Source organism: Vanellus vanellus, assembly GCF_965231255.1.
Source record: "Vanellus vanellus genome assembly, chromosome: 3".
NCBI lineage: Eukaryota > Metazoa > Chordata > Aves > Charadriiformes > Charadriidae > Vanellus > Vanellus vanellus.
In genome coordinates, this window is record NC_138907.1 from 348,384 (window position 1) to 366,362 (window position 17,979).

General features: G+C 51.6%; 1 protein-coding gene across 2 annotated transcripts in view; it reads left to right on the top strand.

Annotated features, from left to right (window-relative positions):
• The first annotated feature begins 6,280 nt into the window (after positions 1–6,280).
• The window catches only part of SLC8A1 (solute carrier family 8 member A1), a 98,044-nt gene continuing 86,345 nt past the window's right edge, over positions 6,281–17,979 (top strand). For both annotated transcript variants that reach the window (XM_082480401.1, XM_082480402.1), the window contains exon 1: positions 6,281–8,094. In XM_082480401.1, coding sequence (XP_082336527.1) covers positions 6,296–8,094 — 1,799 coding nt within the window. In that variant the 5' untranslated portion in view covers positions 6,281–6,295. The remainder of the gene's footprint in view (positions 8,095–17,979) is intronic.

The following is a 17,979-nucleotide window of genomic DNA, read 5'->3' on the forward strand; positions in this document are numbered from 1 at the left end:
TTGAAACAGCCATTGACTTGTTGGCTCGGAGAGCCTGTCCTCTCACCTGGGGCCTTTTTTTGGGGGGGGTTCTGTCTTTTCCCCAGGGACGCTGGCAGGGGAGTGAGTAGCTGGCTGGCTTTGAGGCTCTGTTTCCCTAGCTTGCGGGCTGCCTGTGCCTTCCCGTGGCTACTAGGTGCTGCTTTGTCAAAGTTTTTGGCCCCTCTGGCTGAAGAGAGACCATCTTTCTCCTGCCCCGGGCACCGGCAAAGGGGGGTTTTGAGGTGCCTTTGGCTAGGAAAAGCCCCTCTCTGTCTAGCCCTGACTGTGGGGCGGGGAAGGGCTGTGTGGGATTCCCCGTGGTGTTGCCACACGCTGCTGGGTTGTGTCCCCACAGCACGTGGGAAAGCAGCCGCGTGAAGAGCAGACTTCCCACTGCCCCCCCCCCCAGCCAGCGACCAGCCACCCCGTGGGGAGAGGGTGCTGCTCCCACCGCCCGCACACCAGTGACACAGCCATGGGGACACCCTCTGCGGTACAAGCTGGCGGTAAATTCACAGTAATGATGTTTATCGCGAAGCTGATGTCGCAGTGGGGTGGGCACCGTCGCGTCGGGTGGTGGCTGTCCCCGTGTGAACACTGCTGTGTTACGTTACAGCTGCTCCGTACAGGCTTTCTGTCAGACGCTGGGGGAAAAGAAATCCCTATGGAAAGTCTCTCTTTGTGTGGCCCCTCGTTCCTCGTGAGCCCAGGCCATTTCCTTCCTTGCCCAATCCTTCTTCTGTAATGGAAGTGTCTGGGCTGGCAGTGTTTTTTCAGTACTCTGAAAAATAATGGTGCTCATTGCAGATGGTCATAAACCCGTGTGAGATACAAAAGCGGAGGAAAATAACAGGAAGGGTCATACAGTGGGTGTTTCAAGGGCGAAGTGCCCAAATGGAGACGGGACTTTGGGGAGGCTGCTGCAAGTGGAAAAGTCGTGCGTTGTTGAAACGCAGAGCAGCTCTCCGGCTCGCTCTGCATGCAGCGACCAGCCAGCCCGAAGGAGCGTTGCTGCCAGGGAAAGGTCAGAGCAGAGTCTAAAAGGCTGTTTTCTCCCCATCTGGCAGCTCCTGAGCTGGGGGGCTGGAGCACGAGCTGGCAGCAGGAGCTTTCTCCGATCAATTTGTAAAACCTAGAGCTCCCATGCCCCGCAGGGAAGCAAATATCTCTGCAACCTTCCCAGCCCTGCTGTGGGCCACAGCTTCCCTCCTGGTGTTTCACACCACCAAGTGTTGGAAGAAAGGCTGGACCAACATCCCTTGGACGGGAGGTGCATCTAAACTGAGTTTGCCTCTAAGGGACCATTCAGTCTCTCCATGACCGTGCAAAACCAGCTGCTAGAGGCCCCGGGAGTTTGTCCACAAAGGGAAGGGGCACAGCTGCGACTTCAGGAGACCCCCAGTTGGGATCTGGCTTTGCTGGTTAGAATCATGGAATGGTTTAGGTGGGAAGGGACCTTAAAGATCATCTAGTTCCACCCCCCCTGCCCTGGGCGGGGACACCTCCCACCAGCCCCGGTTGCTCCAAGTCCTGTCCAACCCGGCCTTGAACACCTCCAGGGATGGGGCAGCCACAGCTTCTCCGGGCAACCTGCTCCATGGGCTCAGCGCCCTCAGGGTAAAGAATTTCTTCCTGATATCTAATCTAAATCTCCCCTCTTCCAGTTTGAAGCCATCACCCCTCATCCTATCACTGCACGCCCTTGTAAAAAGTCCCTCTCCAGCTTTCTTGTAGGCCCCCTTCAGATACTGGAAGGCTGCTGTAAGGTCTCCCCGGAGCCTTCTTTTCTTCAGGCTGAACATCCCCAACTCTCTCTCAGCCTGTCCTCATGGGAGAGGTGCTCCAGCCCTCGGATCATCCTCGTGTCCCTCCTCTGGACCCGCTCCAGCTCTACCTGAAAGCTCTCAGGCAGCCGGTCCCGGGGAGCCCCGGGGCGGCTTTGCCCCCTCAGTGGTGAAGAGGGCTCTGGGTGCTGCCCCTGGGCAGGGCCGTGCTGGCCTGGGGTGGTGGTTTGGGGCTCTTCACCGTGCACGTAGGGTGAGCGCCGAGCCCGAGAGCAGCTTGCCCTCCCCCTGCCCAGTGGTACCGTGATAAATCTGACGGGAGAGGCGTCGGGGGAGCGATGGCGAGGGCGCCACGCCACGGCAGGCGGGGTTGGCCGGGGCGGCTAACCTGGCAGGCCGTGAATCAGCTACCGCGTTTGCTTTTATTGTTGATGGCCGGGATGGGAAATGCAATTGAGACACCTTAATGAAAAGCTAACAAAGTTGGGTTCGGAGGGAGGGCTGGCGCTCTGGTAGCCTTGCTTCTCGTTAGAGAATAGTATGAATGATTTGTCTGGGAATATTCCTACCGCTGCGCCGGCAGCAGTGTGCTGACCATGGGCCGGGACCCCATGCAAACGCAGAGGAAGAGGGTCTCTGGGGACCCAGCTGTTTATTTTGGATTGTGCAAGTAAAGAAATGCTGTTAATTTTATAGCAGCTTCTTCTCAGAGATATTTGGCGTGCCAGGCTCTGATTGTGTGTGTGTAACCAGCACGGCGCAGCCAAGCATTTTCTAGCCCTCCATAATTTCGGAGACTGGTGTTAATAAGGCTCATTGTGAAGTGGTTCCCGTAGGAAAGCTTGTGAGGGTGCGTGAGTCTTGCTTAATGGCTGCACCCCAAAATGCTGGAGAAAGTCCAACATAGAGCTGGGGGATGCTGCTGCTGCTCGATGAAGGCTCGTGGCACATGGCCAAGGCCGGTGGGTCTTCCGAAGCTCCAGCCTTTCCCCACCCATCGGAACTCTCCAGAAAAGTTCCATGTTCCTTATCTCCTGCCCTCTGAGGGAACAATGTTTTTGGTACATGGAGAGCTGGATGGGAAGGCCGGAAAGGTGGATTGCTCAGATGCAAGCCTCTAGGCCTTTTTTCCTCCTGTTCAACGTAATATGGGACTTGATCTAAAAAAATAGGAAAAAGAAACAAACCCAAAACCAACAAACCAAAACCAACTTTATTAGAATGTTTGAAAGGGAAGAACATGGCAAATAAAGTTCAAGTGACTTATTAATCTGATTTAGTGGGTGTCTTTTTTCTGGCTGAGACTTCCAGTGCTCGAATCCTTTTAAGACTGTAGAGTTGGTCCAAAGTGTGATGGGACTCTCCTATTCTTTATGACCTAAATCAGTGACCCAAAGCCTAATATTTTCTCTAGAACCATCTGTTTCCCCTTCTTGCCAAGGGGATTTCACAATGCCTGGTTGCTCTGAATAATTGTACATGTGCAAGGATATGACTTGCCACAGGGAGAAAATTAACTGAGTAAGGGCAGGTGGATGCTCTTGAGTTTTCTGTTGAAACTACTACCATTTAGAAAGAGAGGGTGAAGAAGCATGCCGCTGAGTAATATTTTGTGCCCACACTAAATTTTTTTTAAGCCTGCATATTTAAAAAAAAAAAAAGCAAAACTACAGTTAGGAGCTATCTGGGATAAGCCGAGTAGATACCAAGTCAGCCTGTGTTTTGACAGCCCCTTTATCAAACGTCTCAGAGATCTGGTTTGGAGCAGTGTGAAACACAGGAGTACAGATGTTGGGTGACTAATTCATGCTTCGGCTAAACTTCAATGACCATGAACGCACATCTGTTTCGACTTAGCTATCCGCCAAATGGCCTGCAACAAGGTACTCTGCATTACAAACATCATGTTTTCAATTTTTTACTTCAGATTTGTGAGCGGTGGCTGTAGCCTGCGTTCTGGGAAGCGGAGGGTACCCAGGGATTGTGACCAGAGGAGCAATGTTCAGGGCTTCTGACTCCGGCAGTAAGAGCTTTTCATAGCGTTAGCAGGATTCCCGAGGCAAACAACTCCTTTCTTTAAATCTGTCTTCATACAGGAGACTTGCTTTTTCTTGTTCATCTTATCTGCGCTTATCACCCAGCTCTCTGACTTGCTCACTTCCTGCTCTGTGTATCTTTTTCTTTTCTTAATTAGAAAACTGGGAGGAGGGGGGGGGCAGACCAATAATTCCTGGTGAGGAAATGCCATTTGTATAAAACTGCCTTGATAAATTCTCAGTAGTATTTCTCCAGCCCAATAATCCTACTGCAGCATCCTTAAATAAAAGCAAACGGAGGAGAGGGCTTTGATCCGTCATTATAATGTCTCTGCGAAGTCCATCCCATAACGTGGGTGTGAGATGGTACCCATTGCTTCCTCCGGCCGGTTCTTCGCTTGCGCGCAGCTCTGTCCCTGCGCAAGGTGCCCTAATCACCCTAAAAAGGGGTGATTTCTGTGTCACGGGGGACAAGGAGATGGGTGGTGGTGACCAGGTGGTTGGTGTGGTGTGTCCCTGTTTTGAAGGGTCAACGCTTCTCCCCAGGCACGCCTGCCTGGCTGTACTTTTGCAGCCAGCAACGCGGCATGCGTGGCTGGAGAGGCAGCCTGCTCCCTGGCCGTGCTGTGGGACGAGCCCTCTTCCAGGAGGAAGAGGGAAGGTGTGCTTTAGCCGTCCTGCTTGGGTCACGCTGGCCATGAGTGGGCCCCAGGTGGGAGCTGGGATGCTGTGGCCGGATGCAGCCTTTAGCGTGGATGGGTCAGTCTGCGTCTCCCAGCGTGTCCAGCTGGGCAGCTGTTTGGTGGAGACCGGGCAGATGGCAAATGGTAGGGAGAGACCTGCCAGGCATTGCGGAGGCTGGGCTTTGGCGGGCATTGACTGGATCTCCTGCTTGTGTCCCATCTCCCATATGGGCCTGGGAATACCACCCTTCTCTTAGAATCAGAGACTCATAGAATCATAGGATGGTTTAGGTGGGAAGAGACCTTAAAGCTCATCCAGTCCCACCCCCCTGCCCTGGGCAGGGACACCTCCCACCAGCCCAGGCTGCTCCAAGCCCCGTCCAACCTGGCCTTGAACACCTCCAGGGATGGGGCAGCCACGGCTTCCCTGGGCAATTTGTTCCAGTAGTTGAAACCTTTCATAGCTGGGCTCTTTTTTTTTTTTTTTCCTCCCCTTTCTGGGTGGTGGGGTTTTTTATGAGCAAAACCAGTTCAGCCTTTTGTATTCTTCAGCAAGGTAAAGGTATTGACGTACTCATTTTCCTCTCTTCATAGAAACGATTTTAAGTACCGTGTGATTAAATTAACTTGTAATGGAGAAGCATAGTATGGCAAAGGCTCTCCTTGAGGAGAAAATACAGCTTTAATAACTAGGAATCTGGCTTTTATTGGCTGGTAAAATTGAGAATGTAACACTGAGCATGCTCAGGTTTTCGCACTAAGCATCTCTGTGTACTTAAAGGCATCTGTTCTGTCGGTTTATGCACTGTTAACTAACTGCAAACCTCTTTAACAGCTCCTCTCCACTGCTGGAAAATCCTGAGGCAGGACAAGGGCAAGTACTGCTGTCATGCCTGATGACTGATGTTGTAAATGGAGTGAGAAAGGCCCTTGAAGGGGAAGCCGTCAAAGCTGACCTAGTGGGAAGGGAGCGCAGGGACAGGTTTCCTCTCGAAGCATGCCAAGAGAGCCGGGCTCGGATGCACATGGGGCTCTTTCCAGTTTCATGAAGGTGCAAAGTGATGCGCTGTGGAGGGAATGGCTCCAAAATCATTAATTAAAGACTGCCCTTCTGGTGCACCTTATGACCAAGTTGCTGTTAAGAATAAGGTTTTGCCAGGGCTTGAGCTCACTTCGTGCAGCTTTCAGATGGGGAGTAGATGCTTGGGAGGACTTTGAGCAAGAAAAGGCTGTGAAATACGTAGTTTACAGTGATTAAAAATGGCAAGTATAAAAATATTTTTTAAAAATGATCGGGGACCAGGAGATTTCCCTGTCCAATCCTGCTTTCACCCTGAACTCCCGTGAGTGAGCGCACTGTAATTTTGAAATGGGAACCACTTCTGCCAGCTGTGAAGCGGAATGATGGGCTTTAACTAGATGAGAAACAAGAAAGTGCAATTGAACAAATAGGCTTTCAGCAAAGAGAAAGAAAGTGGCATTAAACATCATAGTAGCTAAAGGGGGTAGGTGCTAACCCACTGGTAGCATCTGAATCCGTCCTTGTTCAGGTAACTGAACTACATGGAAAACTGCAGCAGTCGTAAAACAAATGAGCTCATTAGATGGGTCATCTTGAGTAACAGGATAACTCGATTATATGTTTGGGAAAGATGGGAAATAAACGGGGTGTAGAGGAAAATCCGTTGTCTGTGGCTGGCCTCACTTAATGCATCTTTCATTTTGTCTCTGCAGCTTGAGGACGTCTGGGACCTGTTCGGTGGAAGCGGCCATGTCGCGAGCAACTCACCCACCCACCTTCCCAGTGAGCTTCCAACTCCTTGGCGTTGTGCTGGTGTTGCTCTTCCATGCAGACGGCATACATGCAGAGAGCCCCAGCGAGTTGCCTGTGAACGACACCGAGGAGTGCACTGGCTCATACATCTGCAAAAAGGGTGTGATTCTACCAATATGGGAACCCCAAGACCCCTCATTTGGTGACAAAATCGCTCGGGCAACAGTGTATTTTGTAGCCATGGTGTACATGTTCCTGGGAGTATCTATCATAGCTGACCGCTTCATGTCCTCCATCGAAGTCATTACATCCCAAGAGCGGGAAATAACCATCAAGAAGCCCAACGGCGAGACCAGCAAAACCACAGTGAGGATCTGGAATGAGACCGTTTCCAACCTCACACTGATGGCCTTGGGCTCGTCTGCCCCCGAGATCCTCCTGTCTGTTATCGAAGTGTGTGGCCACGGCTTCACAGCGGGGGACTTGGGGCCAAGCACAATCGTGGGGAGTGCTGCGTTTAACATGTTTGTCATCATTGCGATCTGTGTTTACGTTGTTCCAGATGGAGAGATAAGGAAGATCAAGCACTTGCGAGTGTTTTTTGTTACAGCGGCCTGGAGCATCTTTGCCTACACTTGGCTTTACATTATTTTATCTGTGTCTTCCCCTGGGATTGTGGAGGTTTGGGAAGGCTTGCTCACTTTCTTCTTCTTCCCCATCTGTGTGGTGTTTGCCTGGATAGCTGACAGGAGGCTTTTATTTTATAAGTACGTCTACAAGAAATACCGAGCTGGCAAGCAGAGAGGCATGATCATTGAGCACGAGGGTGACCGGCCCTCCTCCAAAGCTGATATCGAGATGGATGGCAAAGTTGCTAATTCTCATGTGGAGAACTTTTTGGATGGGACATTGGTGTTGGAGGTGGATGAGAAAGACCAGGATGATGAGGAAGCCAGGAGGGAAATGGCTCGGATCCTGAAGGAGCTGAAACAAAAGCACCCTGACAAGGAAATTGAACAGCTTATAGAGTTGGCCAACTACCAGGTCCTGAGCCAGCAGCAGAAGAGCAGGGCCTTTTACCGCATTCAGGCCACTCGGCTCATGACAGGAGCTGGCAACATCTTGAAGAGACATGCTGCAGACCAGGCCCGCAAAGCTGTCAGCATGCATGAGGTCAACAGTGAGGTGGCAGAAAATGACCCCATCAGCAAGCTCTACTTTGAGCAGGGTACCTACCAGTGTCTGGAGAACTGTGGCACTGTCGCCCTGACCATCATTCGCCGGGGAGGTGACTTGACCAACACAGTGTACGTTGACTTCCGGACAGAGGATGGGACAGCCAATGCTGGCTCTGACTATGAGTTCACTGAAGGGACAGTGGTCTTCAAGCCTGGAGAGACCCAGAAGGAAATCCGTGTTGGCATAATTGACGATGACATATTTGAGGAGGATGAGAACTTCCTGGTCCATCTCAGCAACGTCCGCGTGAGCACTGATGCCTCAGATGAGGGCATTCTTGAGGCCAGTCGTGTCTCAACACTTGCTTGCCTGGGATCACCATCTACTGCCACCGTCACCATCTTTGACGATGACCACGCTGGCATCTTCACCTTTGAGGAGCCAGTAACGCATGTCAGTGAAAGTGTGGGGACCATGGAAGTCAAAGTGTTGCGAACCTCTGGTGCACGAGGAAATGTTATTGTGCCCTACAAAACCATTGAAGGCTCAGCCAAAGGTGGAGGAGAGGACTTTGAAGACACCTGCGGGGAGCTGGAATTCCAGAACGATGAGATAGTGTAAGTGAAGTTTTTATTTGTTACTTACAGTCTCTGGTTCTCCTGAAATTAAATGCACATGGCTCCCAGAGCTGCACTGGAGGCGTTTGGGTGCCAGCACGTTGCAGTAAGCCATGAATGGCCTTTGGGGAGCCTGAAATACCGTGTTCCTGCCTTGCTAACAGACCAGAGAGTGATGCCTGCTCAGGGGCACTCCACCCTTCCAGCAGCAGGGAGGTGGGACTGGTTTGTGAGCCCAGCCTCCCGCACCCTACCCGTGCACTGAGCAGATCTCTATAGCCTCGGCTCTACAGTGAACAGCTCTCTACAGTTCTCTACAGAGAACAAAACCGAGCTGGCTGTTACCGCTCAGTCGTAAGGACCTGTCTTATGAAGGGCCTGAACTGAGCGTATGAATTGCGGTACCTGCTTCTCCTTGCCTGTTGAGGGTCAGGTCATCTGGGACTGGGCCACAGCCTGTTCCACTGTTCAGGGCTTTGGTGAAGGTCACTGCATCTCTTCCTCTTCAGAAGGCTGCAGGCCCAGGTCATTGTCCAATGCAAAGGTACTGACATGCAGAGAAGCCTCATAGTTAGGATGCAACTGCAGCCACATTTGCCTGCTTGCAAATAAGAGAGGCTGAAAGCTGTTGGAGGCTACTCCGGGGTGTTGCTAGGTGGATGGTGGAAAAATTATTAGTGCTGTAGCCTTGTTTATTACATTATGTGGAGAATATAAATTAGCCCAGTAAATCATGGTAGAAAACATCTATCCTTGGGTATGCCATGGAGACATTTCCTTGCCCAGTTGGGGCTCAGGGAGGAGCAAAGGTTGGGAGTTGCGTTGTCCAGTCTCAGGCACTTCCTACAGTGGAGGCTGTGTCTGTAGGTCGGTCCCTGCCAACAGTAGACTCTGTATCACAGAACCACTGTGTAGAACTTGGAGTAGTGACTGATGAAGGGCACTGCTGCGTCACGGGAGAGCTAAATGTTGGCTTGGGTGTTGGGTAGCATAGAACTGGTCTCTTGGGAGCTGAGGCAGACCCACGATGAGTGCTGGGAGTGGGCCTTATGTTCTGTTACTTGTATGTGCTCCGTGTGCACAGGGAGACTGAAGCAAACGGGGGAATCATAAAACTACTCGAAGTAGGGGGAAAAAAAGTCATTTGTAGTTCTCAGGCAGAGTATTAGACCAGTTGGGGTTTTGACTTCTCAGGAAAAACTGAGCAAGAACTTCTCATCTCCAGCAATCTGGAGGCCAGAACATGCATTTTGCTCACACAAGGGTCAAGAGCACGCAATATGCCATTGTTCCTGGCTCCTGAATGATAACTTTAGAAGAGAGGAATGCAGTTATTTGATTATTTATTTATTTATTTTCATTCTGGGAGAAGCAGGGAGCTATCTGCAAAGATGCAATGAACTAGGCTATAAGGATATCCCCCGAAGGCTCTTTACTTTTTATCCAGGTCACTCAGCACTAGCTAAACTGGGCTACTGGCAGGAAGACTTTGACGTTTGATCTCGGTTCCCCTGGGGTGTGACATGTTTACATGGCAGGCCAAACACACGGCCGCAGGCTCTGCGACTGCGCTCAGAGGGCCTCGGGCTTCCCCCGTGTCTTGGATCCATCACTCTGGCCAGGATCTCTGTGCTGCCCTTCATCAAAGACAGGTAGTGCCACCTGTGTCGGCACTGCCCGTTGGTGCTCGGTCTGTGATGTGGGGTTTTGCAGCGGAAGCGGTGCTTTCTCCCCGGCGCACCACTGCGCTGTGCCTCTGCTGGTGGCCTTTCCTCCGCTGCTGACTTTTGCCACCAGCCCAGTAACCAAGGGGTGCGCTGGAAACGGGCTGGCCGCATCCTGCCGGAGCTGCTGCCTGGCCTCCCCGGGGGCGTCCTGTGTGCCCTCCCCACGGCGGCAAGCCTCCTCCTTCCTTTTCTTGCTGGCTCTCAGCATGTGCACAGCAAGCAAGAAATGGGGGAAAAAAGCTTTCTTAGAAACCAAAGCGTGTGTTTTTTTTTCTGTGCAGATGTCAGGGCATTGCTGTCCTGTCTTTATTGCCTTTAAACTGTGTCTCCTGGGAATCACAGGGAGGGACAGGACAGGACAGGACATGGGAAGCACCACTTTAGGAGTTTGCAGCCCGGTACAGGTGAGGGCTTGGGGAATGGGGTGGGAGGAGGTGGCTGCTGCCGGCTGTATATTGACCAGGGGGCTTGCTCCATTCAGGTGGGAGAGGACATGCACATACCTTATTTTTCTGGGAGAAGGATGAAACTGATTGTACAAATTGCAATCTACTCACGCGCCTGAAAGGCAGCGTGTAGTCATCCAAAACTTAGCCGCTACAGTCCACGTTCAGGTGTCGGACGGTACCATCTGAGTCGCAGATTTCCTGCAGGTCCGCGTTTGCCTGGGCACAGCTTTAGGACAGCCCTGCAGCACAAAGGTGGTGTGGTCCTGAAGCTGAGGTGCCTATTAGAGGCATCCTCTCTCAGAAGAATTTCCTCTAATGGGAATAGAGAAGATGCGCTGGCACAATATGTGGATTATGGAGCCTGTTCGCTATGTCGTTGCTTGTTCCTGCTGTGCTTCAGCCAAATCACAGCTGCGTAGAATGGTGCGATTCCCCAGCACGTTTAATAAAGTTCTAAATCTTCAGGTTTTCCCATGGTCTGGTGGCCGAGAGGTGGCTTTGCTGCCCTTTCTAAAGGTCCTCAGTGCCTCTTCAGCTCTGCCATTCTGGGCTGTATCAATCAGCTTGATAAAATCGAGTACAGTGTGTTTTTCTGGGGAACGAACAACAAACGTAGGGCAGTGCAGGGGGACACGAGGATGAAAGAAAACTGTGTGCAAGCCTCTATTTTTAGAGGGCTGGCTTGCTGGTAAGTCCCAGTAAAATTAGACAGCACTGGGACGGCCCTGATCTTCTGGAGAAGACCTTCCTCTGGTTCCCAAAAGGCCTGATTACGTAACGTGTTGTTTGTTTGCGGTGTCCAGAGAGACTTTCCCGTTTTGCAATCTGTTGATGTCCCCTTTCCCAGAGCACACAAAATAGCTGTGTAACTGCTGCAGCTATGCCACTCCTATGCATTTAATCAAACATCTCATTCCAATGCTACGAAAAGAGATGAACAATGGAGAAGGTGTTGGTCCTCTTATGGAGAAGGTGTTGGTCCTCTTATGGAGAAGGTGTTGGTCCTCTTATGGAGCATTTTATCCCAGCAGTGCCTGGTAGCCTCGTGGAGTGGTGCTTTTCTGCTCCTTGCTCCTGAAGCACAGCTTGTGTGTTCAATGGGTGCGTGTTGACAGGTGAAAGAAACAGCATTTAAATGTGTTGTGCAAAAGGGTTAGCTGTGTTTGCACAACAGATTGTCCCAAGCTGTGTGGGAAAGCTGAAGATGTCCGACTTGGGTCTCAGCGAGGTCAGTCTTAGTGATGCTGCATGGTTACCTGGGGCTCTGAGACATCGGTGTAGGACAGGGTGCTATGATTTAAAGTGTAAGAGAGAGCCTTCCCTCTGGGACCGTCCTCAACAGGGTGACTCCAGCCTTGTCTTGCACCTCCATTAATGATTAAAGCTTTCTTGATAAGAATACAGAGAAGATGGGTAGTTGCAGGCTTTTCCTGCCCACCCATCTACCACAGCTGTTGTGACCATAGAAGAGGTCACCGGTTCATCTAGCCACTGTATTTTTATCTCCTGACCGAATGCTGAATGATTCAGAAGTCCAGCCTCCTATCTTAGAGGAGGAAGCAATGCTTCCCCCAGATGATGGCATCTCTTCTCTTTGCTGTCTCGAAACATCAGGAGGAGCACCTCTTCCAGACGGGACTGCGAAGCTATATGAAAACTGTGTGTTCTTTCATGTTCAAAAAAAATGGTAGTTTTTCTAGAGATAACACTGCGACTAGAGATCTATTGCAATCTGCATTCCAGATGTCTGCACCCACGCGCCCCCAAAGGAAAAGTTTTTACTGCATTAATAAGTCAGTGAGGAAGGTGGTACCCACAATTGTACGGATGACCGATTAAACCAGTCTTTCACCTATGCCGTTACACCTGTAAATGCATGGAGAATCTTATGTCAATAGGTCTTGCTGTTTGTAATATATAGTTTAGCTGTTTTTATAAAAAGGCGTCTGCTGCAGGTTTAGGAAGTGACACTCTTGGCCCATTGAATTCGACTTGTCCAAGCCAGCTTTGGCATTTCTCTGGAAGCATAAATCTGGGAGCCAAATGCTACAGTGACACAGACATCAGCTAAATCCTCTGATTTTTTAGGGAAACTGTCCCCAGAGACCATGTAGCCTCCCTCCCAAGAGCCGTTGAAAAATGTCAATGTCAATAAATACAGATTGTGGCAGGGGGGAACCAAGTGGTGCTGCTTTTTTAAGTTCCCCTTTTCTTTTCCAAAAGAAGTTGGGTGAGGTATTTCTAAAGAAACAGCAAAAATAAAATCCTGGCTCAGCCCTGGGACCTCTTGAGCTCAGTTTTGCATCTGTGGCCTGCAGCTTCAGGGAGGGGGAAAAAAAAAAGAAACCTGCAGCAGGGTCAGCCTTGCAGTAGGAGGCAGTTGAAGAGCAGAGAGTCTTCTGGTGTGGCGGAGAGACCGCTGTCAACCGGAGAAGCAAACAAACATTCCCTTTTTACCATTCATCGTTGAACACATGATCTTTGTCCCTCCCGCTTTGTTTGCGTGGGTGAGCGTGCATCCCCTCCCTCGCAAGCTCTGGCTTGCGCAGAGTTAATGTCCGGAGGCACGGGGCGAGGTATCAAAATCGACCCCAAACCAAGATTAAACTCTTACTTGGACTGTTTCCAGCGCCCAGCTTGGGTTTTGGAGCGTGTTTTCCCCTCGCCGCTGGCAGTCTCGCCTGGCCCAGTGGGACTTACAGGCAGCTCAACTACAGCCACCAGGATCTAGGTCTTGGGTCCTTGGCAGGAGCACCTAGTGCCCTGGGTCCACCTTCTGGGAGGTGGACCCGGCTGTGGCCCACAGCAGGGAGCTGAGCACCTCTGTCGCACCAGGCTGGAGCACGGCGTGGGGGCCCATTTCCCTTTCCAGGGGACTTCTGTGGAGGAGAAGTTCCCTGGGGCTGAAACGTATCATTGCTTTGGCTCCTGAAGCCCAAAAGCTGGTCGTCCCCTCCTCAGGGGGGAAGATGTAAGAGGGTGAGCTGTCTTTTCTTTTTATCCTCTTCATTCACACTATGTTTAGACTTTCCCAAACACTCCTAAAATATTAGCCTTAACATCTTCCAGACTTGTGCATCTCTCATAAACTGCAGTGCTGTCTTGGTGGCACTGGACAACCCCCACAATTCTGTTAGGAGACAGCAAGGAAATAAGGCTACACGGTGTTTGCAGACCTTCCCCTGCCTACAGGTGCTTGCTGTTGCTCTGTGCACACAGACATGGACACGGTGTGTTCTGAAAAAATCATCCACAAGTGCCTCGTCAGGTCCCAAGCCTGCGAAACGCATACTTGTGACTGTGTCTCTATGGCTTGATGTTGTCCTCTCCTCCCCAGAGCAAGGCCAGTGGGTGTGCTTCCATGGCATGTCATCGTGGCGGTGTGGACAGGTCCTGCCCGTAGCTTGCCTGAGGAGGGTGAGCACGGGATGTAGACCGCGCCGTTTGCCCAAATAAGTCATGAAATCTAGGAACTTGATTTGATGATGTCCCCTGTGGAGGGGATCAGGCAGCGAGGTTGGGTTATTGGCTGAAGGAAGTTGTGCCAGCGCATCACTGGGGGAAAATGGGGGGGGGGGGGAAGGGTGAGGACAAGAGTGGTTAGCTCTTGCTGAACAACTGACACAGTTTTTGTCCTTGAAAAACCAATGTTTCCTTATTTGTAATGAGCTGTTGTTGGCAATTTACTGCTGCCAGCTGCATCTCTGTGGTTGATTAAGGGAGCTTGGATCTTAAATATGTAATAACTCTCTGAAAGCCATTGAGAGGCAGTTATTAGCTTCATCAGGGCCTGTGTACACATCCGCTGTGCTCCTTTATGAAAAGGCTACCTATTAAATGCATTGTAGTAATTTATAAAACACAGGATCTAGGCTTGTTTTAAGAAATGAAAGCAGCAACCCTAGCGAAGCGTTGGAAGGGTTGTCTTGGAGCGAAGGGCTGCTCTGCAGCTCCTTGCTGGGGAGATGAAAGTGGGGGGACAGGAGAAGGCCTGTCCCCCTTTGGTGGCTCTCTGCCATCCCTGCCGTGTGCTGGAGCACCGCTGGCAGCAGCGTTAGCACCAGCTGTGACACGCAGGCCTCGTCAACAGAGCAGGGATCCATCCCCTTCTCCCTCTTGCGCCCGCGGGATCCTGTACCATAGCAAATCCTTGAGCGGGGAAGAGGTAAATAGTTGGTGTCGCCATGCCCTTGGCAGGCAGGTCTGCTGGAGGAGATGCACCGTCTACCATGCCTGGGTCTGCCTGCTGTGCGTCCCTACTGGCTTTGCTCACACCGGGGACAAAACTGCATGCTCCCGAGTAAGGACACACACGTCGCTGCCCTGCAAGGGGGAAGACACCCATGCTGTCCCTTCGTCTCTGCTCCTTTCCCATTCTCCAGCACCGCAGGATAACTGTGTGAGCTCATCCTTCACCGTCTGGTCTTGCTGAACCACCTGTACTTTTACAGTACTCAGATGAGGAGCTTGGATTAAAGGTTAGTCGTTCACAGCCACGGTGTTTGTGATGGCCGGGGTGCGTGGCCTAGCTGCGCTGGTACTAGTGGGGATGTTCTCTGCTTTGCAGTCTCGCGCATGGTTGGAGTTAAGATCAGCCCTCTCCAAGCCATAAATGCCATTTAGCCCGAGGACATCTTGGGAGATATCAAAAAATCTACTAATAATGTTTCTGACACTGACATTGGAGGCATTGCGGTGGTTTCCAAGAATGGCAATGCTGAATCCTGGGTGACAACAAATAATAACGGCATTCTCTGTTTTAAAAATATCTTAGCGTAAGAGAGAAAATATTCCCACTGCTGTGCAAGTAAGGGGGTGACCAGCATGTGCCTCCTCTGTCCAGTCCCTATATGGTTCCATTTCCATAGTGTCTGGACTCCTTCCTACACAATCAAAGTAACAATAAAATGTGTCTGGCAATGAGGAACAAAGCAATAACGAAGAATGGGGTCACGGACCGGATCCCCATGAACTGATGGAGCTGATGGCGTATGCCTGTCCCATCAGAGCAAAGTCCTTTCCAGGGGAAGGTCCTCTGAGTGCAGATGCTCTCAGATGGCTGAGGACAGGGATGGAGATGGGCTGAGTGGAGTCCAGTGCAGAGATAATACCTTTGGATTTTTTCTAGAGGTGGTTTAAATTTTACGGCATTGTTGTTCAGGAAGCTTCTTTGCTCTTTGGAGTGCTTCAGTGGTTCCCCTGGTTATTTGCTCCTGTGTTATTTGCTCCTGGTGCGCGGTAGTCACACACTGCGCTATTTTGGGGTCATGCGATGCAGCTCTAAATTAACCACAGGCCCAGCACGCCCTGAGGAGAGCCTTGTCCCAGAGGCCAGATGCACCGTCACCAGGTGACAAAGCTGTTGTCTTGCTGGCTGGGACATAAGGAGGACATGAAGTTTCTTGCTGGGTCCAGAAAAAAAAACCCAAACCAAACAAACCCACAAGGATTGATTTGCTCCGAGTTCTTTTCCAAACTCTGTTGCTTGCTTCCAGGAGAACAAAATAGTTATACGTGGGGCCTTTGCAAACAATCTGGAGTAGTTAGAGCGCTCAGCAGCCCCTCAAACTGCCCGGACAGCCTCTCCGCTTTGCAGCGCCGACGGCTCTCCTTCCCCTGCCTCTTCCCCCCGGCGCTCGCCCTCCTGTCCCTGCCCCGTTCTTCCGGCCTTGGCTCTGCCCTCCCCTCAGCCAAGGCCTTACCCGGGCGCTCCTCTCGGCAGGGCTGTGACAGATGATTTCTCCTGGCATGCCCTCAGATATGGGCAAGAAACACGGCTGTCTGGAGCCGGCGGACGCTGTGCTCCGAGGGGCTGCGCGTCCTCGGCCGCAGCCCTGCTTTCCCTCTCGGCATCGCCGTCCTGCAGCCCCGGCTCTGCTGCCCTAACCCTGCGCAGCGCTCACATGAACACGCAGCCCCGTCACAGCATACGAGGCAGAAAAAAGGTTTGTTCTGCAGGGAGACTGGAGTAAATGGAGCTGGGATGAGCAGGGGAGAGATGCTGGTTTCGTTGAGAACGGGAGGCTGGACCTGCGACGAAACCTGTTGCGTTGGCTCGAGCAGGTGGGGAGCAGGTTTTACCTGGCACCAGGGTCTGCACAGGGCTTTGTACTTGCTTAGTTCAGTAGATTTGCGTTCATACTTTAGCTTTGGTTATTGAAAAGTACGTTCCTCCTTAGAATCATAGAATCACAGGATGGTTAGAGATGGAGGGGACTCTGAAGATCAATTTGTTCCACCCCCCTGCCCTGGGCAGGGACACCTCCCCCCAGCCCAGGTTGCTCCCAGCCCCGTCCAACCCGGCCTTGAACACCTCCAGGGATGGGGCAGCCACAGCTTCTCCGGGCAACCTGCGCCAGGGGCTCACCACCCTCACAGCAAAGAATTTCTTCCTAATATCTAATCGAAATCTCCCCTCTTCTGGTTTAAAACCATTCCCCCTCATCCTATCGCTCCCTTCCCTGATGAAGAGTCCCTCCCCAGTTCTCCTGGAGCCCCTTTAGGCACTGGAAGGCTGCTATAATGTCTCCCCGGAGCCTTCTCTTCTCCAGGCTGAACACCCCCAACTCTCTCAGCCTCTCTTCATAGGAGAGGTGCTCCAGCCCTCGCAGCATCTCCATGGCCTCCTCTGGCCCTGCTCCAACAGGTCCATGCCTTTTCTCTGCTGAGGGTTTCAGAGCTGGACACAGTGCTCCAGAAGAATCATACAAAAACCTGAAAATGGGTCAGTTTAGAAGGGAGGGTTGAAGAGCAGCGTGGGAGTGTTGGGTCAGAGTCAGGTCGAGCATGACCTGGATGAGAATTAGAGGGGAAGGAGGTGTCCTGTCCGTGCCTCAGCAGTGCAGAGGGAGAAGGGAAAGGGAGGTGAACAACAGACTCCACCGAGAAGCAGATCCCGCGGTAGACTTGTGTGTTCACGAGGCCTACAGGCGTAGGACAGAGATGGTGTCCTCATACCCAGCGAGCATACTGAAATCTCGCCTCGTGCTGTTAGGAGAATGCCTGAGGGGCTCTTGAAGCTGCTAGCAGCCCCCCTGGAAGGTTTCCTGGGCAATAGGGCAGATCTGCAGGCAAGCTTCAGGAGCTGCCATGAAAAGCAGCTGAGCCAGACTAGGTCTGCTTCTGTACCTAAAAGAGCCTAGAATAAATCAACACGATATTTGTAAGTGCCTCGGAGATAACGAGGAGACGAGTAACAGCCAGCATATATTTGTCAAGAACAAATCTTATCAAGCCAACCTAATTTCCTTTTATGCCAGCCTTTTTGGGGAAGGGAGAGCAGCGGTTGTCATATCACCGGGCTTCAGAAGGGCTGTTCATGGTGCCTTCTTCAGCACTGTCGTAAGGAAGCGCTGGCTAAATGGGCCACTGGGCTGATGAGGTCAAACCCGTCTGGAAGGAGAAGCGTGGCACTGGATGGGGGTGAAAAGGCGTTCAGCGGGTGCTTGTTGGGCATGGAAAAGAGATTTGGTGTTTAAACTTGCAGATAGGAAGAGCGGAAAGGCTGGAAGCATTATCAAAGGCAGGATGGGGTTTTAGAGACGGGCTGGGAAATAGCCTGAGCGGAAGCAAGACACTGTAAAATGCTTGTGCCAGAAGAGTCGTAAGCACAAATTCAAGTGGGAGGGGATCGACTGAGTCAGGGGGTGACATTGTGACCCGGCAGCCAAATCTGAGCTCACGTCACGCTCTTGCAATGAATGAGACAG